Here is a 23,851-nt window from a genome sequence, read left to right on the forward strand (position 1 = left end):
AATCCTGGCTGCTTCCAATGAGGGATTACCACAGCAGGGATTGTCCACCCCACCAGGAAGCAAGCCTCATCTGGTAATTGAACAGTTTAAATGTTGTCAAGGTCCTACAGCTTAATGACTAAAAATAGAAACAGGCTTAAGACAAGTTCCCCACGTGTAGAAATGCTTGCTCCATCTGTGTTTCCCCATGAATTAATTAACTTTAGCCTTGTTGCTGGGATTCGAGAGAAAGCATGCTTCTGTCTCTTGCGAGCCAACCCTGTAAATCTAGCTATTTCTAGCTCTTGTCTTCATTGTCACGGACTTTCAGATTTCCGGCTGTAGTTTGCCCATTACTCTGGATTCCAGGTACTAGGATGATCTTGGATTCAATTCCAGACTGTGTAGTTTATATACGTGGTTCTCCCTAGATCCCGATTTTAAGCCTAACACACAGTTCCTCGACTGGAGCTTAACTGCCCACGATTTGGAACTCCTGGTCCTAGGCAACCTAGGGCTCAGGGCTTGTTCCTAGGCAGGAAAGAAAGGATAGGTGCCACCGAGGGTGCGGGTGCAGCCTTAGGGCAAGCCAGGCCTGCTGGTTTCCAGCCAGGTAAGCCTCAGGACTGGGTCCTCCTCCTCCTAGGGTGCTTCGCAGGTGCATGTTCTGGGCTGGGGAGACTCCAGGCCGTAGAGGTGGTGCCAAGTTCTCCAGGCTGTTGAGGTTGCTGGTGGGCAGTTCAGTGGTCTGGACTTCATTACAAAAACCTGGGAAGGCAGGCATGGAAGGCAGGTTGGTGGGTGATGCTAATGCCGATGATGAGATGGGGGTGTGGTCTCTTAAAGCAGTGATGGAAGGACTTGGGAAAACCTGGGATTGGGGAGGGGTAATGAATGACTCACAGCAACAGGAAGGTCTTCTGTGGCCTGGATTCTTGGGCAGGGGCTGCTGCAGTAGACACAGCAGGGCCCCATCTAGCCGCTGGAAGATGCTGAGTGAGAGCAGAATCTGGCGAAGCTCCCGGGACAGGCCCCACTGCTCCTGTTCCAGAACCTCCCTGACCACTCCGAAGTCTTGTTTGAGCTGCAGCGCCCCCTGCAGACTAGATGTCCAGGTACAATGTGGCCACCTGACACGCACGCCTCCCCAGACTGCTCTGCCCCAGTGTTCTCCATTTTCCCTGTTGACATTCTCCCTCTGCCACGACCATCTTTCCTTCCCACCTGAACCGGATCCCATGGGTGAGGATGTGATCAAGCCAGGCACCCAGTATGGCTGTCAGTGCCTGGCTGAGGGCGGGGACTTGGGCTTCGGGTGGCAATCCCTGCAGTCCTTGCAACACAGGCTCCAGCACAGTGCAGACCACCATCCCTGCATACTCACTAGGAGCACTGGGATGTTCTGGAGAGAGAGAAGAGTAAGGACAGATTGTGACACTCTAGAAATCCAGTGGGCACCAGAGGGAAGGGCACAAAGGTAAGGACAAGGATGGTGACAGTGGTGTTGAGTCACCATTCACGCTGGGAACCCTTGGAAGGAGAAGGTGGACCTGAGGAGTTACCAAGACAGTGGGCTGTGGTTTCTGTGTGTCTCTCTCAGTCGGTAGGGCTTGCTAGCCTAGCATGTGTGAAGTCCTGGGTTTCTTCCCCAACACTACAGAGAAAAAACAGAAAAATTACCAGGGCACAGTCGAAGCCTCCAGTATCGACCCCTTGGCATGTGGATCTTGAAGCCCTGTGTGGCTTGTTTATGGCATTCTTGGAAAAAGAGACTCAGCGACTCTTCGGGCAGGAGCTGTATAGGGGGAGGAAAGTAGGAAGGGTCCGCGGGTTACACTGATGGGATGGTGCTTCTCCCTTCTGAGGCCTCAATGTGGGGTCTGTAAAACCCGAATCCATGCATCACTGTGGGAGCATTTTCTAAGGAGAAATATTGCAACCTTAACTGAAGTTTCCATGAGGTCTGGACCCAAACTGGGCACAATATGTAGGATTACCAGTTCTTAGTAGTCAGAGGCACATGACAAGTCAGGCGTGTTGGGTTATATAGACCTGTGTGGAATATTCCTTCACACTGTGTGAATATATGCCACTGTGATTGTTTTAATAAAGGAGCTTTCTGGCCTATAGCTAGGCAGAATGAGGTTAGGCAGGAGACTGCTGGGAAGAAGGAGGAGGAGTCTAAGGAGTTGCCAGCCTGACTCGGAAGAAGCAACATAAAAAGCACACAGATGAGGTAAGCGGGCCTAGGGGCAACACACAGATGAACAGAAATGGGTTAATTTAAGTTATAAGAGCTGGTTAAAAACAAGTCTAAGCTATCAGCCGAGCATTCAAAATTAAAAGGTCTCCGTGTGGTTATTTGGGAACTGACTGGTGGGGGGAGGGGGCATAAAAGTCTACCTACATGCCTGTACTCCCAGCATTTGGAAAGTGGAAGCAGGAGCATCAGGAATTCATGACCAACCTCAGCTACATAACAAGCTCGGGGCCAGTCCGGACACCATCTCAAGAAATAAAAACAAAAGCCAAGTTGGCTTATGACCTGTCAGAAGCATACAGTAGACAGGTGGGTCTGTGCTCTGATCAGGCCAGGCAGGGGCTGAGGCAAAGGGTGGAATGAAAATGACCTGGCTACATCCAAAAAGGAAGGCAGTGGATGCAGACCAGGGTCCATGGCTGTGTCACTGTCCTGGCATTCAGGCGCCTTTGAAATGTCCTTTTCATTAAGTATTCTTTGCCATCTGCAAAGTAAATAATAAAAGGGGACTATCGCAGCAGGCTGTCTTTGTGAAAGGGAGAAGACAGCTATAACCAGGGTCTTTGTTTTGCTGCTCATCTCAGGGAGAAGAATCTGAAAAACAGGGCATTTGGCAGAAGTTCTGTCAAAATGCGAGCTGAGCCAGTGGCATATGCTATAACTCCAGGTCGAGAAGCTGAAGCAGGAGAATCGCAAGTTCCATGAGGCCAGTTCGAGTGTACTCTTTCATAAAACAAGAAGGGGAGAGGGGGAAAGAAAGAACAAAAGAGAACAAAGAAAGATATGGCTATGTGATCCCAAGAAGCTAAAGGGAGGAAAGGCAGCCATTGGGTTCCTCGCACATCTGACTTGTTTAAGCCTAAACTCTTCCCTTCTCCAACATGGCGTTTTCTTCTCCCTCCCATCTTCACAGCGTCTCACTGTCTAACCCAAGTTGGCCTTATATGTTCCATGTAGCCCAGGCTGGCCTCAAACTCAAAATCCTGCTGCAGCCTCCTCTGTACCAGGACTAAAGGTGTACATTAGCACACCTGGCCTTGCCTCCGATGATTTAATACTAACTTGCTTACCCTGCCAATTCCCACACTCCTTTTCTGACACACATGAGCCCACGCACATACAGAAGAGAGAGAGATCGAGCATCTATATCAGCAGAGCAAGCATATCAGCTATCAGCTTCGGTTCCCCAAGAAGACTCTATGGGGAACCCGCTCTTGCTACTCTGAGGCTGCCTGCTACTCAGGCTGAGAACTGTCCTGCTACTCAAGAGGCTGCCTAGCCGCTGGTTAAGCCTCAGGTACTTTATGGAACATTACAAGGTTCACACCTGCCATGCTTCTCCTTTAGGTTCCCAAAACATCACTGTCAGGCTCTACTCATGATGCCCGTACTCTGGGCAACAACAGTAACAATGGAAGAAACGGCAAACGGTCGCTGGACTGTCTGGGATTCCGGAGAACTGAGGTGCAAGCTCACAGCAGCAAGATGCTTGGCGAGCAGAAAAGCAAAGCAAAGGAGTTGAGAGTCAGCAGGGACTCGACAGTCGCACAGGAGAAAATGAAAAGAACCTCATACTCTACATTTTCCACAGTAGGGAGCAATAGTGTGCAAAACGGGACAGAATTAAGACAGGAGAGCTTTATCAATAAATACCGAAGGAAATGACGTACAGTAAGGGCTGATGACATAGCTTGGTGGCATGGAGCTTACCTAGCACACATGAGGCTCAGCAATGATTCAGAGAGAGGGGGAAACAACCAACCACAGAAGGAAGGTGGAATTGTTCTCATTAGAGGTCTTAAAAAATAATACTTTACTTTTTAACTTCCCTCTCCCCACCTCTCTGCATGCGTGCATGCATGTGCGTGTGTGCACATGTGAGTGTGTGTGTGTTGGTATGCTTACATATGGAGAGGACAACTTGCAGACACTGGTTCTCTCTCTTCCCCACATGGGCCCTGGAGATCAGTTCAGGTTGTCAGAACCACCTTGCTGCTTCCCCCCACCTTTCCTGCTCATAGTTGGAACCAAAGAAAGTCTTGCTACATGATCAGCCCATGCTTTACTGTTAGCCACAGCCCCAGTTTACATCTTTCTTTTTTGTTTTGTTTTACTCTGAGACAGCCTTGGCTGTCCTGGAACTTGCACTGTAGACCAGAGATCTGCCTGTCTCCCTCCTGAGTGCTGAGAGTAAGGCTTTCACACCACCGCCCAGCATACATTTCACTTTTTAAACTGTAGACATGTACTACTTCAATAAACTATAAATTAAGCCAGATGTGATGGTATATACCTTTAAATTCAGCATTTAAGAAGCAGAGGCAGGCAAATCACTCTGAGTTTTAGGCTAGCCTTGTCAACATATCGAGTTCCAGACCAGCCAGAATGACATAGTGAGACCCTGTCTTAACAAAACAAAATAAGAAGCCGGGCGATGGTGGCGCACGCCTTTAATCCCAGCACTCGGGAGGCAGAGGCAGGCGGATCTCTGTGAGTTCGAGACCAGCCTGGTCTACAGAGCTAGTTCCAGGACAGGCTCCAAAGCCACAGAGAAACCCTGTCTCGAAAAACCAAAAAAAAAAAAAAAAACCAAAAAAAAAAAACAAAAAACAAAAACAAAACAAAACAAAATAAGTAAGCAAACACACACATCAAACCTAAAGAGAGAAGGACCATTGGACTGAACATTAGCAGGAACAGCAAAAGATGTAATCATGGAATACCACTTTTTGCAGTCGCTAATGAAATAAGTCTAAGCAATGATGTCAGTGGCTTTCACTATTAGCAGCTGGGTGTGAATCATAACTGACCATGAGCTGATTACTGTGACGGCCATATTTGAAAATTTTCCATAGTAAAGACTAAGGCAGAACAAAAAACCAACAAAGAAAAAGTGAATTTAGTGGAGACTTCAAGGAGATTGCAAGGTACAGATTCTACTCTGCTCATTCCCTACTTGGGGCACACACTGCCACTATCAGGGGCTCTGCTCTCACCCGCACCTGTGCTCTCACCTACATCTATCTGTGCTCTCACCCGCACCTGTGCTCTCACCTATATCTATCTGTGCTCTCACCCACACCTGTGCTCTCACCTACATCTATCTGTGCTCTCACCCGCACCTGTGCTCTCACCTACATCTATCTGTGCTCTCACCCGCACCTGTGCTCTCACCTATATCTATCTGTGCTCTCACCCACACCTGTGCTCTCACCTACATCTATCTGTGCTCTCACCTACATCTATCTGTGCTCTCACCCGCACCTGTGCTCTCACCTATATCTATCTGTGCTCTCACCCGCACCTGTGCTCTCACCTACATCTATCTGTGCTCTTACCCGCACCTGTGCTCTCCCCTACATCTATCTGTGCTCTCACCCGCACCTGTGTTCTCACCCGCACCTGTGCTCTCACCTACATCTATCTGTGCTCTCATCTGCATCTGTGTTCTTACCTGCATCTTTGCAGTTAGCTTCTGGATCTCCAGGCCCAGCTGCTGCTCCACCTCCAGGGTTAAGGTTGCTTCTGAGGTCAGGCTGGACAGATCTTCCACTGCACGCAGTAGAGGCTTTCGTGGAAACAGGGAGTGAGGGCAGTTCAGGGCAGGCTGCTCCCTTCCCTGCTCCCTGGCTACTCACAGGCAAGTCCTTTTGGATCAGGAGCAGGAAGGAGCCAGGAGTCCAGGCTGCCAGGTGATGCTGAGTTCTGCCCAAGAACCAGATCAAGGTTGTCTGCAGGGTACAGAGCCCCAAAGCGACAGGTGCAGGACCTGGAGGAGAAGAGAAGAGTATCCTAGGGTCTGTGGGCTACCTTCATGAGGCCTTCAGAACAGAGGGAAGGGAAAAGGTATCAACTGCTCTGCCTCCTACCCCATTCCACACCTGTCTCACCTGGAGGCAGACACAGGCTAAGTTCTGACTTAGGCTCTCGAAGCGTGTCTAAGAGCGGAGGAAAAAGCCGCTGCAACAGCTCAGCAGTCTGAGATGGTGAAACAGGGCTGCTTTGACCCACCAGGGATGAGCCCAAGGCCTGGCAGAACCCTGGAATGACAGAATATTGTCTGAAGGGGGGAGCAAACTGACTCTTGGGCCACCCCCAACATCCCTCTCTCCTTACCTTGGTCCCAGCTCCAGACAAGAGACCGATGATGCAGGCTGTGACACAGAGACAACAGCTCCTTCTCACACTCCTGAGGCAGGGATGCTGATGGGAGAGATGGGGAGGGTCGGAAAACAAAACCTCCCTGTTTACAGGCCTCTATCACTCAAACCAGGGTGCAAAGTCAGCACAGTGGCTCTCAGCCCGTGGGAAGCTGACACAGGAGTTTGAGGCCAGTGTGGACTACCTAGTAAAAACCTACCTCAAAACAAAGACAGGTGTGGGAAGCAAGGTGACCTGGGAAATCTTAATCTATAAACTTAGGGAAGTTCATTCGAAAGAACCTGCTCTTGCTGACAGGCTAGAGATGAGTGAGCCGATTAAGGTAAACGGAGAGAGAGACCCTCACCACAACCCCCACATGCCAGCTTGGGTTTCTCACTCACCTTGACACAGTGCCTGACTCAGCCGTTGGGCCACTGCTCTGGGGTCCCCCCAGGGCCCCACGCTTAGTTCCAGACTCTGAGCACAGGCTGTCCACAGCAAGGTCCAATACTGGCTCCACAGGGCTCCGGGCCCTCCAAGCCTCAGTCCACTGCTGTCGGTGCTAGCCACGCCCCCTATTAGACCGAGCAGCCCTGGCAGCAGCTCTCGTTCCTCGTCGCACTGCCGACGGAGTTGGTCTTGTAAACTCGAGCCATCAAGGGCCTTAGCCAGTCTGTGTGCCACCTGACAACCCCGCTCAGCAGCTAGGAGGTGGAGCACACGGGTCGCGGGGAATGGGCGCGCGGCCCCAGGAACGCAGCTCACGACTTGTCTCTGTAGCGTGTGGTAGAAGGGAAGGGCCAGCAACAGTTCGGCTAGCTGGGACGTCAGGCCCAGGCTGGCGGGTGCCCGACCTAGGGCGCGAAGCTGCATCTCAATGGCAGCATCCAGGCGCTGGGCTGCTAGCCCGACGGGGCGAGCCAGGAGAAGCGTCTCGGTGGAGCCCGGGAGGCCAAGGCGCAGAGCCGCCCCACGCGAAGAACACAGTTGCAGGTCGCCGTGCAGCTGCTGCAGGGAGAGGGCACTAGCCGACGGGCTGGAGCGGAGCAGCCGCACGACCGCCTGCAGGTGGCGGGCGCAGTCCCGGGCCCGCAGGAGCTGCTCCCGCTCGCGGTGCAGACGGAGCAACGTGGCCCGGAGCCGCTGCAGAGCGAAGGGCATCGGGCCGCTGGCCGATACGGGCTCCCACGGCTGTCTGTCGGGGTCCCGGCGCGGGACGCCCCCCGCATCGAGCAGCCCAGGCCCTCCGCGACTCCCTTCGCCCCGCTCATTCCCAGTGCCCAAGGGATGCGCCCACGACGGGGGTACGTTAGAGAGAGGAGGCAGAAGGCCACCGGATCGGGGTGCCCAGGCCATGGTACGGCGGGTCCCAAACGAACCTAACGCCCGACACCTCCCCGCATCCCGCGGCGCTCCACACCCGCGGGCGCCTGGACTCACCAGCTTGCAGTCGAAAGTTTCGTGGCCTCACTCGCTCTCCGTAGTCGCGGCTTCTGCCCCTAATAAAGATGGCTGTCAGCACACTCTTTCCCGGCCCCTAGCGGGCACCAAATTTTAATTAGACTTTCCTCTCACGGTTTGACGGGAGGGGGCGCTGATGCCAAATGTTGTAAGGCAAGTCAAGTTAGGTGAGTGGTGTGAGCTGACGGTAGGAAGCCCAGGAGGAGAGGCCCCTTGAATCTACCAGCAGAATTTTAGGCTTCAGGTGGAGACTGGAGGACTCCGGCCTCTCCATCTTGGCCTCCCTAACGTCGTATCGCCTTCCTTTCCGAAAGACTGGTTCCTGTGGTCTGGTTGCCATCTGGGGGCCCTGTGGTTCCCAGTTTAGCAAGGAATTTCGATACTACAAAAAAGAGGAAGGAGAGATCCCAGTTTCCTTTTGCCCCGATCATTGTCTTCATGTTTGTTTGTAGGTCTGTAGTTGTTGTGATCTCTCCTCTTTGAGTCTCCCCTTGTAGATCAGGCTGATCTCTAACTCACAGTTGGTTGCCTGCCTCTGCCTCCACTGCTGAAGTGGTGTGTGTGTGTGTGTGTGTGTGTGTGTGTGTGTGAGAGAGAGAGAGAGAGAGGAGAGAGAGAGAGAGAGAGAGAGAGAGAGAGAGAGAGAGAGAGAGAGAGAGAGAGAGAGAGAGAGAGAGAGAGATTCGGGTTTGGGGAACCATCAGGTTCAGGCCCTGCACATCTTAAGCAAACAGACAGTGAGGCCCCTCAGGCTGCTGCTGGTATGAGGCGCACAGCAGGCAAAATTGAGCATTTGAGGGTCTCACGGTTGGGAACTAGGCAGTGGTGACAAGTGCCTTGGAAAGATATGTGAACAAAGGGCAATTTGAGCAAAGACGCTAAAGCAAGGAGAGAATATCGCTACAGCCCACCACTCAGGTGGCTGAGACATAAGGATTGTCTTGAGGTAGTCAACACCTGGCCTACATAATTTCGTGCTAGCCTGGACTACAGTATGAGACACGGTCTCTGAGAGTTGCTTGAAAGGCCTCAAAAGTTTAGATTTCCTAAAGCATATGGCACAGTTACTGAAGGAGAGACAAAAGCATCAAATATGGGGGCATTGGCAAGCTCAATTTCCAGTTGCTTTCCTGGTCACCTCCTGATTTATTTCTAGAATTTCAGTCAACAAATCCTTAGGCTAAGGATACAGATCCACACAGAAAATTGGCCCCAGCCTCAGGGTCATGAGCCCCCACCCCTCAACATAAAGTCAACAAGTCTAAAATTTAATTAATTGAAACTGAAGAGATGCCTCCACTCATGCAAAAGACCCCTGTTCAATTCCCAGCACCCACATCAGATGGCTTGACACAACCTGCCACTCCAGTTTCTGGCGGATCTGATGTCTCTGGTCTCTGAAGGCACCTGCATATATCGTACATGTCCCCCCCATACAGATACATATAATTAAAAATAAAATAAAAAATTTTAAAGTTAGTTATCTTTTATTTGGTTGTTTTTTGGTTCATAACACAAACCTGTTTGCTTAATAAAAAGTCTTGTCAATCCTTTTGTAAACCTTTTATCTCTAATGTTTATTAGAGAGGCATTTGCTTGTTTGTTTTTGAGAGGACTTGGGCAATAAGGGCACTTGCTTCCAGGACTGACAACCTAAGTTTGATCCATGGAACCCACATTGTGGAAGGAGAAAATCTCTCTCTCTCTCTCTCTCTCTCTCTAATAATAATAATGAATAAAATAAAAACTCTTCAATGAACTAGCAGTATCTAATGGAGGCGCCAGTCACTTCTAACACAGTTTGTCACATATGAGATGTATAAGCAGGGAGTACAGGGGAATTAAGAGGTTTCCCTTTTTTAAAAAGCGTGATAGAGACAGCTTCCCTGATAATGTGACATTTAAGTCAAGATCTAAAAGGAACAAGAGAGCCAACCCATTGGCCTGGAAAAAAACATCCCAGGTAGAGAACATAAGATGTGCAAAGCCACAGACGGTGTGTTGTAGAAACTTCAAAGGTGTTAGACTGTCTCAAGGAAAGCTCTGGACAATGTTGAAATATACTAGGCTTCATTCAGAGTGGGCTACCACCACCAAGGAGTCATTAGGTAAGTGAAACTTTAATAAACAGGAAAAGAAGAAAGGCCTAATAGTCAGATGAAAAAATATTTGAGATTAAATGCAAAAGAGCCTTTGGGAAAAGGGATACTAAAGTTACACGTTGCCACTGACCACTGAAAACAAGTGAGAAAAGATGGAGGGCTAAAGAGGCGGGAATGTAGCTAGTTATTCAGAGCCATGCAAGAGGTCAAGGAAAAACTAAGAGCAGAGAGCTTAGATTCTGTTGACAGCCATAAGTCAGATTAATGTGAGTAGGCAAGGCTCCAGAAAGTCAAGGTCCAAATTGCCAAGTAGAGAAAGCTCAAAGGGAGTTAGACAGAAGTGAGACTCCAGGGAGAAAGCAGAAATCCACTGTTCTAAGTGGAGGAACAGGGAGCATTCCGAGAGGCAATGCCCTAACACCCCTCTTTGCTGCGAGAATTAAAACACATTGACACATGTCTTTCTCATCTAAAATTGCAATTACAGAGATAACATGCAGAGATTTTTTTTTTTTTTTTGGCTCTGTATGTGCTTTCTTTTCTGCCATTTCCTGTTTGCAAGGTCCTATTCCCTAACATCAAGGTCATTTTGATAATATGTCAAGGCTCTTGCTAGAATGTAAAGTATTTTTTCTAACCAGAAGAAGAAAGAAATGTAAAAATTGGGCTAGAGAGATGGCTGCTTTTCCAGAGGTCTTGAGTTCAATTCCCAGCACCCACATTGTGGCTCACTGCTGTCTATAGTGACATCTGCTGTCCTCTTCTGACCTGCAAGCATAACATTGTATACATTGTAATAAATCTTTTTTTTTTTTTTTTTTTTTTTGGTTTTTCGAGACAGGGTTTCTCTGTGGCTTTGGAGCCTGTCCTGGAACTACTCTGTAGACCAGGCTGGTCTCGAACTCACAGAGGTCCGCCTGCCTCTGCCTCCCGAGTGCTGGGATTAAAGGCATTCGCTACCATTGCCCGGCTGTAATAAATCTTTTTGTTGTTGTTTTTATTTGTTTGTTTTGTTTTTCAAAACAGGGTTTCTCTGTTGCTTTGGAACCTGTCCTGGAACTAGCTCTTGTAGACCAGGCTGGCCTTGAACTCATAGGATCTGCCTGCCTCTGCCTCACGAGTGCTGGGATTAAAGGTGTGTGCCACCACTGCCTGGCTAGTAAATAAATCTTAAAAAAAAAAAAAAAAAAAAAAAAAAAAGGATGTTTGCAGCAGGGTGGTGGTGGCACACACCTTTAATCCCAGCACTAGGGAGGCAAAGGTGGGTCTCTGTGAACTCGAGTCTAGTCTGATCCCTGTCTTGAAAAATCCAAAACCAAAACCAACCAACCAAAAAAAAAGAAAAAGTATGTGTACAGGTAATCTTAATTTGTTACAAGGTGCCACATACGTTCTTTGGATTTGACGTTTCAGAGGCATGAAACGAGAAAGAAACAGTAAGTGAGTGTGAGAGAATTGTTGAGAATGATCTAAGTATAAGGTTATGTTTTTGTTAAAAGGGTGAAAAGGAAAAGGGAATTTTTGGATAAGGGTGGACTTTTTATGATAAAAAGATTTTGTTCTAAGAATGAAAAATAAGCGATGGAGCCAATGAAAACCTAAACCCAAGTCACAAGGAATTCAAATAAACCATACAAAGATAGAACTTAAGGATGATCCATATGCTGGATGATTAAAGTTTATTACTCTTTCTAAGACTGGCCTGGAGAGATGGCTCAGCTGTTTAGGGCACTTGCTGCCCTTATGGAGGACCTGGGTTTAATTCCCAGCACCCACATGGTTGCTCACAACAGGGGGTCAAAGGCCTTGTCTGACATCTGCAGACATAAAGCATGCTTATGGTGGACCTACATACATGCAAATAAAACACTTAAACACATAAAATAGATTTAATAAATCCTTTAAACCCCCAAAATTATACTGTAGTTGGAATTTTCTTTGAGTCACCAACAAGCTCCCAAATAAAGACACAGAGACTTGTTATTGATTATGAATGCTCAATCTTAGCCTAGGCTTGTCCCACTAAATCTTTTAACTTAATTTAACCTGTCTTTATTCATTTATGTTTTGCCTCAGGACTTTTTGTCTTCATTCTGTATGTCCTGCTTTTTACTTCCTGGCTGGCTGGCCCTGGCATCTCTCTAGTGTCTTTTTTCTTTCTTCCCCCAGCCTAAACTCCTCCTCTTGCTTATGCTCCTTGCTGAGAAGTCCCACCTAGATCTCCTTCCTCGCTATTGGCCATTCAACTTTTTATTAGATTAATTAGGTGCTTTGGGCAGGCAAGTTAAGCAGCAACACATCTTTACATAGTTCAACAAATGCAACACATCTTTACATAGTTCAACAAATCCAACACATCTTTATATAGTTAAACAAATGCAACATATCTTTGCATAGTTAAATATTCTGCAACATTATACTGATCAACTTGAGATAGTATTCCCAAAAACTGGCTTAAAAGAACAAAAATGTGGGGCTAGAGAGATGAGTCAGTAGTTAAGGGCACTGACTGTTCTTCCAGAGGCCCTGAGTTCGATTCCCAGTCAATTACATGATGGCTGACAACCATCTGTAATGAGATCTAGTGCCCTCTTCTACCCTGCAGGCAACACTGTATATATAGTAAATAAATAAATAAATCTTAAAAACAAAAAGCCAAAAATTAGTGTCTAATCCAGGTAATTATTTGTATTTTTGCTGGGTTAGACTTTAATCATATGGAGAAACCAAGTCACAGCAAAGCCAAGATTTATGTAAAACTGCTTGGGCTGTTTAAAATTGTCTAAGCTTTACCTAACTGTGACACAGAGTTAAAATGACAAGACTGGTAAGGTTGTCCTTCAGCAAACCTTGGGAGTCTACACTAGCGAGGGGAAGAGAGTCAAGGAAGAAATGTAGCTTCGTGGCCTTTGACCTCCAAGGTCAGCTAGGACCCTCTGAAAATTCCCCTGTCCTTTTGATTGAAGAGGCCGTGAAATCTTCAGAGATCAGACTGTAGCCAGAGTAATCTGACAAGAAGGAAAGCCACAGGAGACCTCAGGTTGTGTCTGATCCAATACTAAGGTTATAATTGTGCAAGGGTCTACACCATTGTTATCCAGCAATGTGTGAGATGTGTAACTTTATTGAGGGAGTCCTGGAAACTGACCAGATTCTTTAGACCCTTCCCTTCCCTGGGCCGTTTAAGCAGTAGGGACGGCTGAGAGTTGCCCTCAGCCAAGGTGAACTGCATGGAAAACAGACAAGATGGACAAGATGATCTCCCTGGAGGAGGATCAGACCAATTGAGTCACACAGAAAGGGCACTCTGACCTGTTGAGCTGCCTGCAGGCTGTGCAGTGTGCTCCAGGTGTGCAGCTTGCCTGCAGGCTGTGCGGTGTGCTCCAGACATCCAGCTTGCCTGCAGGCTGTGCAGTGTGCTCCTGATGTTCAGCTTGTCTGCAGGCTGTGTGGTGTGCTCCAGATGCGCAGCTTGCCTGCAGGCTGTGCGGTGTGCTCCAGATGCGCAGCTTGTCTGCAGGCTGTGCAGTGTGCTCCAGTGTCCAGCTTTCATGAGCTCTCACCATGCTGAGGCAGGTCTTTGAGAAGCAGCTGTCTTGAGTCATCGCTGCTCCTGTAAGTAATCCCAGTAAAACTCATTGGTTTACCACTTTGTTCTCTGGCAGTATCTTCGCCTTGGTCTACCGTGGGTTCCCAACCTGGAGTGAGTAACGTTTGTTCACGTCTTCCCAGGATTAGGATAATACAACTGTAGTGGTTTGAAAGAAAATGACCTCCAAAGGGAGTGGCACTATTAGGAGGTGTGGCCTTGTTGGAGGAAGTGTGTCACTGTGGGGGTGGGCTTTGAGGTGTTTTTCTCAAGCTTTACTTAGTTTGACAGTCACTGGACTTCCTGCTGCCTCTGAGTCAAGAGGTAGCACTCTCAGCTCCAGCATCATGTCTTCCTGTATGCTGCCATGCTCCCAGGCATGATCACAATGAACTGAACCTCCATTAAATGTTTTCCTTATAAGAGTTGCCGTGGTCATGGTGTCTCTGCGCAGCAATAGTAAACCCTAACTAAGACCGTATTTCCACCCCAATGTCCTTGACCCAGTCTATACTATTCAAGGTTACTTCTGAGGGTTTGCCCATCCCTGCCCTCTCTTTTGTTTTTGTTATTTGAGACAGGGTCACTATGTAGCCTTAGCTGGCCAGGACCTCACAAAGTAGACTAGACGGGTCTCCAACTCATAGAAATCAGTCTGTGTGATGGAGTTAAAAGTGTGTGCCACCATGCTCAGCTTGCCTTCCTCTCTTGTTCTCTTGTATTCTCCGTATTTCCTTCCTTTTGCCTGTCACCTGCTCTCCCTCTTCCAGGAAGCCCATCTATTTGAGAAATTGGCGGCAGAGGAGGAGTGCATGCAATAGAAAGTCAAGAAGAAATGGCGCAGGAAGGTGGCTCTAGAGTGTATGTGTTGGGGGCCAAAATGACTTTGGGGTGGGGGTCCAGAAGGACTTGGCAGGGAACAGGTGGGGTTCAGTGTAGCCTGAAGCAGGGCTTCTTGGCAGGTGGAGTCTAAGGGTTTGGGGACTAGAGAGTCTTCTGGAGGCTATCAGAGCAGGGGCAGGAATCCCACTGTGTGCTTGACTGGACTTGCTTCTTCCTTCCTGTGGTTCTCTTTTCTGCTTTCTCACTTAGTGGATGAGAACAGTGGGACTGGAGAGATGGTTCAGCAGTTAGGGGTTCTTGTTACTCAGTGCCAGAGTTCAGATCCTAGCACTCACACAACAAATCAGGTGTCTGGAAGGATATCTGCAATGAAGTGCTGAGGGATCTGACGCCTCTCTGGCCACTGTACTCCAAAGTATGTGTACCCACTCATATGTGTACATAAATGCACATGAGTAAGATAACTCTTTTAAAATGTTATTACATCTATCTATCTATTTATCTATCATCTATGTGTGCATGTGTATGTGTGTGTATATGTGTGTGTGTGTGTGTGTGTGTGTGTGTGCATGTCATAGCATGTACAGGAAGGTCAAAGAACGACTTGCAGGAATCAATTTCCCCTTCCACTACATGGATCCTGGGGAGGTGATCAGGCTTCACAGCGAGTGCCTTTACCCTCTGAGCCATCTTACCGCCCCACAATAAATGTTTAAAATGATGGTATGGAGAGACGGCTTAGTAGTTAAGAGCAATTACTGCTTTTGCAGAGGACACTGGTTCAATTACCAGCACCCACAAAGCAGGTCACAGCCATTTGTAACTCCAGTTCCAGGGGATACAGCGCCCTCTTCTGGTCTCTGCAAGCACTGCACTCATGTGCACATACCCACACACAGACACATACAATTAATTAGAAGTAAAATAAATCTTGGGGCCAAGTGAGTGGTTCATGTCTTTAACCCCAGAACTTGGAAGGCAGAGGTATGCCACACGTAGTGAGTTCTAGGACAGTCAGAGTTAGGTAGAGAGACCCTGTCTCGGAAAAATGTAAAAAGTATAATAAATCTTTTAAAAAATTTAAATGAGGATACCCACAAACCCTATGTCATGGAGTCATAGGGAGTGGGTGAGTTAGTACATTCAGAACATGGCTCATCACGCTCCGTGTAGTTAAGTACATCCTCGCTGCAGTGCCGCAAGAATGAAATCAGGCTGCAGAGATGGCTCAGTGGGTCAACATATTTGCCACCAAGCCTGAAAACCTGAGTTTGATCCCTGGAATGCATATGGCTGACTTCTGACCTCCACACATGTCCCATGCCCCCCCTACATGTACGTGCACACACACACATTCATACACATGCACACATGTACACACACATACACACACATGCACACACACTCACGCACATGCACACGTGTACACACACATACACACACACACGCACGCACATGCACACACCCCTACTCATTATATCACTCTGTCTGACCCTGAACTCACTTACATAGATCAGGCTAGAATTTAATGTTCCCTCCTGAGTGCTGAGATTAAAGGTGTACCACTGTACCTAGCACAATAAACAAATTTTTGTTTTGTTTTGGTTTCAAGAAAGGGTCTCACTATGTAGCTCTGACCTGGAACTCACTATGTAGGCCAGGCTAACAAACTCACAGAGATCCACCTGCCTCTACCTCCTAAGTGCTGGGATTAAAGACATGCACCACTACACCCAGTCAAAATACTCATTTTTAATGTTCATTTTCTTTTTCTTATTTTATGTGTATAGTGTTTTTCCTGCATACAGGTCTGACATGTTGCCTGTGGAGTCCAGAACAGGGTACGGAATCCCCTGGAACTGGAGTTACAGGCGGTTGTTAGTCATTATGTGGATGCTGGGAATTAAATCCAGGTTCTCTGTATGAGCAGCCAGTGCTCTTACTGAGCCATCTCTCCTTTGAAAAGGATGGAGAGAGAGAGAGAGAGAGAGAGAGAGAGAGAGAGAGAGAAATTTCCTGAGGGCATCGAAGGAAGGGCATTCTGAAGTCCTCCAAGGCTCATAGCAGGAACTATACAGAAGTTCAGGCTTTGAGATTATAGCAGAGTCAGAGAATGACCATGGAGTTTGTCCTGCTTTTTAGCTCTAGAAGGCTCCTAGGTCAGGAGCAAGGGTTGGGGAGGGGTGTCCCAGTGATGGATAATGACTAAGCCACACCCTTTGGCTTCATGGATCTCACCCTCCCTCATCTCAGTCTCTGCCCCGTCTGTTCTAGATACAATTCTGTTTGCTCCTAGCCTCTGGTAACATTCCTGTCTGTGTTGTTGTGTGCCTCTGACCTCTCATGTGTTCAGTGATCAACTTCACACCTCCTCCCCGCTGCTGAAAGATTCTTCAAGAGTTTGCATTTGAGAAACTCTTCTTAGAGCCCACCCAGAGCTAGTAGGACTAACACAGCTCTGAGCTCCTTGATGCTGGCATTGCAATTAGCTTCTCTCCCCTTCCCTCCCTCCACACCTGCCCCTCAATTGCTGGGGATAGAGCTAGCTCTCTGCCGTCGAGCTAAATCTCCAACATCTTCCATTTGTAATTGTTGAAAAATCTCTTTTATATAGGCCTTAGACAATTTTTAAATTGTGATTTAGGACCTCACAAGTACTAAAGCAGGTAGAGTCAGCAGTGAATAGTTAGGTCCCTGAGGCAGGTCTCTCAGTGTTTTAGCTCAGCCCTTTCTTTCTTTTTTTTTTTTTTTTGTTAAATATTTATTTATTTATTATGTATACAATATTCTGTCTGTGTGCGTGTCTGCAGGCCAGAAGAGGGCACCAGACCTCTTTACAGATGGTTGTGAGCCACCATGTGGTTGCCGGGAATTGAACTCAGGACCTTTGGAAGAGCAGGCAATGCTCTTAACCACTGAGCCATCTCTCCAGCCCCAGCTCAGCCCTTTCATTTGTACAATAGGGGCAATCCCTGCCTCACACAGTAGCTAGAGGATTAAAGGAGAAGGCTGAGAAACTATGCATCCAGGCTGCTAAATAAGCTGAGGCTTGCCCCGCAGCTGTCCGGAGTATTTGTGACTCCTAGATGGACAGAGGTGTGTGAAGACACTGCTTTTTAAATTAACAGAATGCAGAATTCCTGGGTCTGTGGACCTCCATGTGTGGAAGTCAGAATCATCCACATCACCTAGGAAACTGATGGATGTAAACATGCAGGCACCAGGCCAGGAACGTCAATCAGGCTACAGAGCATTGAGTTCACAGCAATCGGTGCTCAGTAAGCCTTCTAGATAATCACTGTTTACATTCTGAGACACACAGAGAGAGAGTGTGTTGTACACATATGAGAGGGATGTGTGTTTGCACACATACACACACTCATGGAGGCTAGATGTCTTGTCTTCTTCTATTGCTCTCTCTCTCTCTCTCTCTCTCTCTCTCTCTCTCTCTCTCTCTCTCTTGTTAAGGTAATGTATCACTATATGGCCCTAGCTGACCTGGAACTTGACATGTAAACCAGCTTAGACTCAAACTCAGAGATCTGCTATCTCTGCCCCTCTCCATCCCAAGAGCTGGGATCAAAGGCATGTGACACCATACCTAGATCATCATCTTTTTTCTTTTCTCTTTTCTTTCCTCTCCTTTCCTTTCCCCTTCCTTCCTTCCTTCCTTCCTTTCTTCCTTCCTTCCTTCCTTCCTTCCTTCCTTCCTTCCTTCCTTCCTTCCTTCCTTCCTTCCTTCCTTCCTTCCTTTAATAAGGGGGAGCCAGACATGGGAGCATGTGCAGAGACAGGCAGCTCTCTGAGGCTTCAAGGCCAGTCTGGTCTACATAGTGGGTTTCAGGCCAGCCAGGGCTACAAAATGAGACTCCAACTCAATAAAATAAAATAAGGTAGAGAGCAATTGAGGACAACACCTGCTATTTTTCTCTGATCTCCAAGCACGGATGAACGCACACAGATGAGTACATACACAAAAATATCTTTGCAGTCACATATACATGGAAAACAGTACACACACCAAAAAAGCCCTTACAATGTTTTAAGTACATTTACCGTTTTCTATTGGGCCTCATTCATAACTATTCTCGCACTGACTGACTCTTAGACACACCTTTAAATAATGTTCCCTCCTCAGGACTTCTTAGCCTCATCTGAGTCTGAGTCACTCCGATACCCTGCCCTCTGCATGCTGTACACCAGCTGCTCCTAGTGGACAAGGCTCTGCTTCAGAAGCGCAGAGTCATCACAAAAGGAGGCGTCCAGCCATCCTGAGTCTCCTGGAGGTGCTGGTATATCAGTGCTAAAACCTGGCAGTGCTGGGCAGCCCAACAGAGTGGACTGTCTGCTGGAGAAGTCTAGAAGGTAGACCACGGCATGACCAGAGCCAGGTTGCTGTGCTACCCGTGTGTATGGAAGGGTGGAGCAGTTGCAAAGAATATGTTTTGAGCGTGACTGGCAGATTCTTAGCTGTTTCTCAGTGGCCACAGTTTCTGTCCCATGCCGTTTTCCTTCCAGTGCTGAGTTTATAAGGTTGTCAGTCATATAGTCCCAGTCACTAGGAGAATCACACGGATTTCCTTCTGTGACTGCCCCACACACAGTGGCCAAAGGCCAGTCTCTTTCATACCGTGCCAGCCTTCTTCCGCTTGGCTTCCCTAAACCTTGAAGACATGCTTGTTTCCAGTGCAGAGCCTATTCTTAATCGCCTCTATAGGGCTGCTACCTGGGGGAGTCGAAAGCATGTGCTTTTGTTTCATCCAGGGGATGGAGACAGGGATGGGGGGGCAAACAACATGTCAGAAGTGGCACTTTCTGTTCTTGCAGAGGTGCAGAGGACTTGGGCTCAGCTCCCAGCTGATGTGGGTTCACACCTGACTATACCTCCAGTTTTAGGGGATCCAACACCTTCTTCTGGCAGTGTGGGCACCAGGCACACACACAATATATATACATATGTGCAAACAAAACACATGCATATGGTTAAAATAAATTAATCTTTTTTCATTTTTCATTTATTTATTTTTTAGTGTTTACTTTTTTATTGAGCTCTACATTTTTCTCTGCTCCCCTCCCTGCCTCTTCCCTCCCCTTCAACTCTCTCCCAATGTCCCCATGCTCCTAATTTACTCAGGAGATCTTGTCTTTTTCTACTTCCCATGTAGATTAGATCCTTGTATGTCTTTCTTAGAGTCCTAATTGTTGTCTAGGTTCTCTGGAATTGTGATTTGTAGGCTGATTTTTTTTTTGCTTTATGTTTAAAAACCACTTATGAGTGAGTACATATGATAATTGTCTTTCTGGGTCTGGGCTACCTCACTCAAAATGATGTTTTCTTTTTTAAAAACTTTTAAAAATACTTATTTATTCATTATATATATAATATTCTTTGTTCATGTATGCCTGTAGGCCAGAAGAGGACAGCAGACCTCATTACAGATGTTGTGAGCCATGATGTGGTTGCTGGGAATTGAACTCAGGACCTCTGGAAGAGCAGGCAATGCTCTTAACTGCTGAGCCATCTCTCTAGCCCCCAAAATGATGTTTTCTAACTCTATCCATTTGCCTTCAAATTTCAAGATGTTGTTATTTTTTTCTGTTGTGTAGTACTCCATTGTGTAAATGTACATTTTCCTTATCCTGGGTGTGGTGGCATATACTCTTAATCCCAGCACTTGGGAGGCAGAGGCAGTGGGATATCTGTGTTCAAATCCAGCCTGGTCTACAAAGTGAGTTTCAGGACAGTCAGGGCTACACAGAGAAACCCTGTCTTGAAAAAAAAAAACACAAAACAAAGGCTTGTGTCAGAAAAGCATAAAGATGGACCTCGTCTTACCACCTACAGGGCGGTGTCCTTGGTCTTCCCCAGCACCCGACCCGATGTCCACTGTCGGCTGTTCTGCTGGTTGATTCACACAAAGCACTCAGTCATTGCGTGAAGACACCAGCATCACTCCTGCTTTCCAGCTTTATTCAGCCTCCCTGGAATTTCCCATTCTTGGCCCTTCACCTGCAGTGGAGGCCCGAGCTGGGTAGTGGTCTCCGAAAGATGGGCAGGGTGGGCCTGTAACTCCTAGGTGCTCCTAGTCACTCCCCAGTGCCTCTGCAGGAAGGAGATCAATGACCAGCAGAAGTGAATGTCAGAGACATCAGCAGTGGGGCCAGGCTGAGATGTCCTCGTGGGTCTCACGGCTACTCTGAGCTCCTCAGAGAGGAGGAGCTCCTACAGACGTCCCAGAGGTAAAAGTGGGTGTGCCCTCTTTCCAGACACTGTCGCGTCACTGTGTCCCATCATAGAATTCTTTCTTTATTGGTGTGTGTGTGTGTGTGTGTGTGTGTGTGCGCGCGCGCGCGCGCACCTGCGAGCCTGTTGTAGCTCAGGCTGACCTAGAACTCTTGATCCTCCTGCTTCCACCTCCCAAGTGCTGGGATCACAGGTGTTCTAGGCTTGGTGTGGAGCGCTAGTAGAACTTGATTAAGAGTAGGGAAAGGAAAGCTGGGCGATGGTGGGGATGCTCCCCACCTTTAATCCCAGCACTCAGGAGAGGCAGGTAGAGCTGAGGTCTAGTGAGTTCCAGGACAGGCTCCAAAACTACACAGAGAAACCCTATCTCTCAAAAGAAAAAAGAGGGAAAAGAAAGGGAAGAAACACGTTATCACATAGGGGACAACCTAAAGTTTCCTGTTGAGCTCTCCAAGTCTGCAGACAGTCTTGGGAACAAAGGTGGCCAGGAGGGGATAGAGGGTGGTGACCGGAAGCCACCGCTGGAGTCCTGCCCACTTCCTCTCCACCCAGTGTCTCCGGAGAGGAGAGACAGTCGGATCTCTGAAGGGTAGCTGATGCCCGAGTCCAAATCCTGACCTCAAGATTATTTTGGAAGATGAGCAAAGCCAGACACCTGCCTTTTAGGGTTGCTACCAGGGCTAAAAGAAGCACCACGTTTTAAAGGAACCGTAAGGCAGCAGAAGCAATTTCCCAGTGAGTAGGAGATTGTGTTGGTTTGGGCTGCGGACATCCCGGATTGAGGCGCCTTGCTGCAGAGCGGCGGTTTTATTTTCAACGAGTAAAAAAAAGTAGGAATGTGAACTGTGTGAACTGAGGGACATAACAGGGCTAAGTGGGTCTCTCCCCTCCACCCGGTAACCCAGACAAGAGCCCTAGCAGAGGTGAAGAGTCCGGGGCCCTGGAATCCAGGGCTGGCGGGGGCTTTTCTTTCAGTCGTCCACCTGTATCTCTTCATCCGATAAATGGGGCTCAGAATCAGGTCCTGTAGGGCCAGGGTCAGGGCTTGAAGTGCTGTCTGGCAGTGTCAGGTGGCACAGGACTCCCGGGGACAACGCGCATAGAGAGGCCACATCGGCGCGCATCTCCTCTACATCCCGCCTGAGCTTGGCGCGACGGTTCTGGAACCAAGTGACCACTTGGGCATTGGCCAGGCCCAGTCGCGCAGCCAGTCCGTCGCGCTCTGACGGTGCCAAGTACTTCTGGAAGACGAATCGCCGCTCCAGCTCCAGCACCTGCTGTGCAGTGAACGCTGTACGCGACTTGCGGCGTCTCCGGACACCAGCGCCAGAACCCGGCGGCGCCTCTGGGGTGACTCTGCCTGCCGGGATGGGACGGAAATGTCAGTCTCCAGCTTTGGAGGAGCTGTGGTCTGGGTGGAAAAGCTAGGGTAGCAAGGCTCAAGCAGGTGTGGGGGAGGCTCAGCACTACGTTTCCTTCACACCGGGTCAGGTCAGGGATTCGAAGAGCAGCGGGCCTCTGGAAATGCTGGCGACAGAGAAATGAGGTTGCTCACGCAGGGGAGTGGGTGGATTGACCAGAGGAGATCTGGTGCAGGGATCAAGGCCGTTTGGAGAAGATCCTCTGACGCCTTTTGGAGTTCCAGGTAAGGTAAGGTAGTAGGTTAGAGACTAGATTGAGGTAGGGTGACCCAGAAGGCCTGGTGGCCATATAAAGCCGTCTGTTTATACATCCTTAAAAACATCCACTCCCTTTCCGGGAGCCAAAAAGGGACACAGTGGGAGCAAGGGGAGGGAAGGGGGCAGAGAGGCGGTTCCTATGCCCAAAGCAGCTGCAAGGACCTTCTTGCACAGAGCTCTCTAGAAGGTCTCCGAAGCTTTCTGCCTAGTCCTAGCTCTGCCTTACTCATTTCTTGCCTAGTGCTTAAGCCTTTTGTCTCTTCCGCGGCCTTTCTCGGTCGCAATTGTCCCGCGTACAGCGAATGCACCAGCCCAAGCGGTCCCTAGATTCTTCCCAGCCTGGAGGTACCCCGCGGCGCTGGCGACCCCCTGGAGCAACTGCAAGGTCTAGGAATTAACGCTGGAGACTCGCGGGCCGGGATACAACTCCTGACACCTGGACAGAGGGCAGGGCTGGGTAAAAATGACCGCCCAGGGTTGAACAAAACTTTGTGACTAGGGACGAGAGAGAGAGAGAGAGAGCGAGACAGAGAGACAGAGACAGTAGAGACACAGACAGAGAGAGACAGAGGAAGGAGAGAGAACTGAGTTCAAGCCCACGACCTTGTAGGCATTGTACCTTCAGAAGGCTGCAGAGCGCGCGGGTCACGGCCCAGGAATGTTTTACTTGTCAGCTCCTCCAGCGCACACAGCGGCGACGCGGGATCAGGGCTGGCCTCGGGAAGCTGTGCCTCAGAAGGTGCTCGGGGAATCATGCTTGGGCCTAGGATGTCTTCGATGCTGAAGGGTGTCCGGCGCTGGCGTCCAGAGTTCATGGCAAGCCGGGTTGTAACGATCCCGCCTCCCGCTGCTCTTGGCTCTACAACCTCCTTGGCCCCCAGTGCTCAGCTTCCGATCTGGGCCCCCTGTCTCGGACCCGCCCCCTAGAGCTGGGTGGGAGCCCCATGTCCCCTCCTTCTGCACCCGCACCTCCATCCAAAGCCCACAGTGAGTTTGGAGCCCGTAGGTGTCCTGGCAGCCTTATTTCTTCTATAGGGTGGAGAGAAGCCAGTGATTTCTCTGTGCACGTTCAAACTGGGCTTACTTTACTGGATTCTGCTTGCTGCTTGGCTCCCCACCCACGGCTCTGGCTCATAAACTCCTGGGCAATAAAATTGCTTTCCCTGGCCCTGAGGGCTGGGGATTTGCAGAGTTCTTAGAAACAGGATCAGGGTTGATTGTGTTAGGCTCCTGGACTTTAGCTAGGAACTCAGTATCCTAACTTGGCCTAATCTAACACACCCAACCCTGGGAAAAGGTCTTAAAGAGAACACGGTGGCTGGAAATGGTTTGGTACAGTGTGGGGGTCCAGGATCAAGACTTGGGAGAGCCTGGTCTAGTGGAATGACTGTCATAAAAAGATACCACAAGGAATGGGGAACCTGAGTCTGCCTTGCTGTAGCCTAGAGGTCCCAGTAAATTAAAACACACCCAAAAAGCTTCCAGAGACCTGGACTGGCACTAAGGTACCTGAGGGGCCCCTCGCTCCAGAGGACTGGTCTCCACAGAAAA

The 23,851-nt window shown here is 48.7% G+C and overlaps 2 protein-coding genes across 4 annotated transcripts; both read right to left on the bottom strand.

The window, feature by feature from the left end:
- Window positions 1–43: 43 nt before the first annotated feature.
- Window positions 44–7,923, bottom strand: Ccdc142 (coiled-coil domain containing 142). 3 transcript variants are annotated; one of them, XM_057789227.1, is made up of 9 exons: window positions 7,823–7,923; window positions 6,784–7,390; window positions 6,356–6,442; window positions 6,130–6,279; window positions 5,878–6,008; window positions 5,694–5,807; window positions 1,660–1,774; window positions 1,204–1,381; window positions 44–1,082 (listed from the first exon to the last, which is right to left on the bottom strand). In XM_057789227.1, exons 2-9 carry the CDS (start codon window positions 7,253–7,255, stop codon window positions 491–493), a joined length of 1,839 nt encoding a protein of 612 aa, XP_057645210.1. In that variant the 5' UTR covers window positions 7,256–7,390; window positions 7,823–7,923; the 3' UTR covers window positions 44–490. The 3 variants fall into 3 exon arrangements, with proteins under 3 accessions (XP_057645210.1, XP_057645202.1, XP_057645194.1); XM_057789219.1 differs by lacking the exon at window positions 7,823–7,923 and having other exon boundaries at window positions 44–747; window positions 883–1,082; window positions 6,784–7,811; XM_057789211.1 differs by lacking the exon at window positions 7,823–7,923 and having other exon boundaries at window positions 6,784–7,811.
- Window positions 7,924–21,592: 13,669 nt separating this feature from the next.
- Lbx2 (ladybird homeobox 2) lies at window positions 21,593–23,115 on the bottom strand. The gene is made up of 2 exons (XM_057788274.1): window positions 22,920–23,115; window positions 21,593–21,981 (listed from the first exon to the last, which is right to left on the bottom strand). The coding sequence occupies exons 1-2, from the start codon at window positions 23,113–23,115 to the stop codon at window positions 21,593–21,595; spliced, it is 585 nt and encodes a 194-aa protein (XP_057644257.1).
- Between the last annotated feature and the right edge of the window lie 736 nt (window positions 23,116–23,851).

The sequence above is a fragment of the Chionomys nivalis genome, chromosome 1 (genome assembly GCF_950005125.1).
Source record: "Chionomys nivalis chromosome 1, mChiNiv1.1, whole genome shotgun sequence".
In the NCBI taxonomy this organism is placed as follows: domain Eukaryota; kingdom Metazoa; phylum Chordata; class Mammalia; order Rodentia; family Cricetidae; genus Chionomys; species Chionomys nivalis.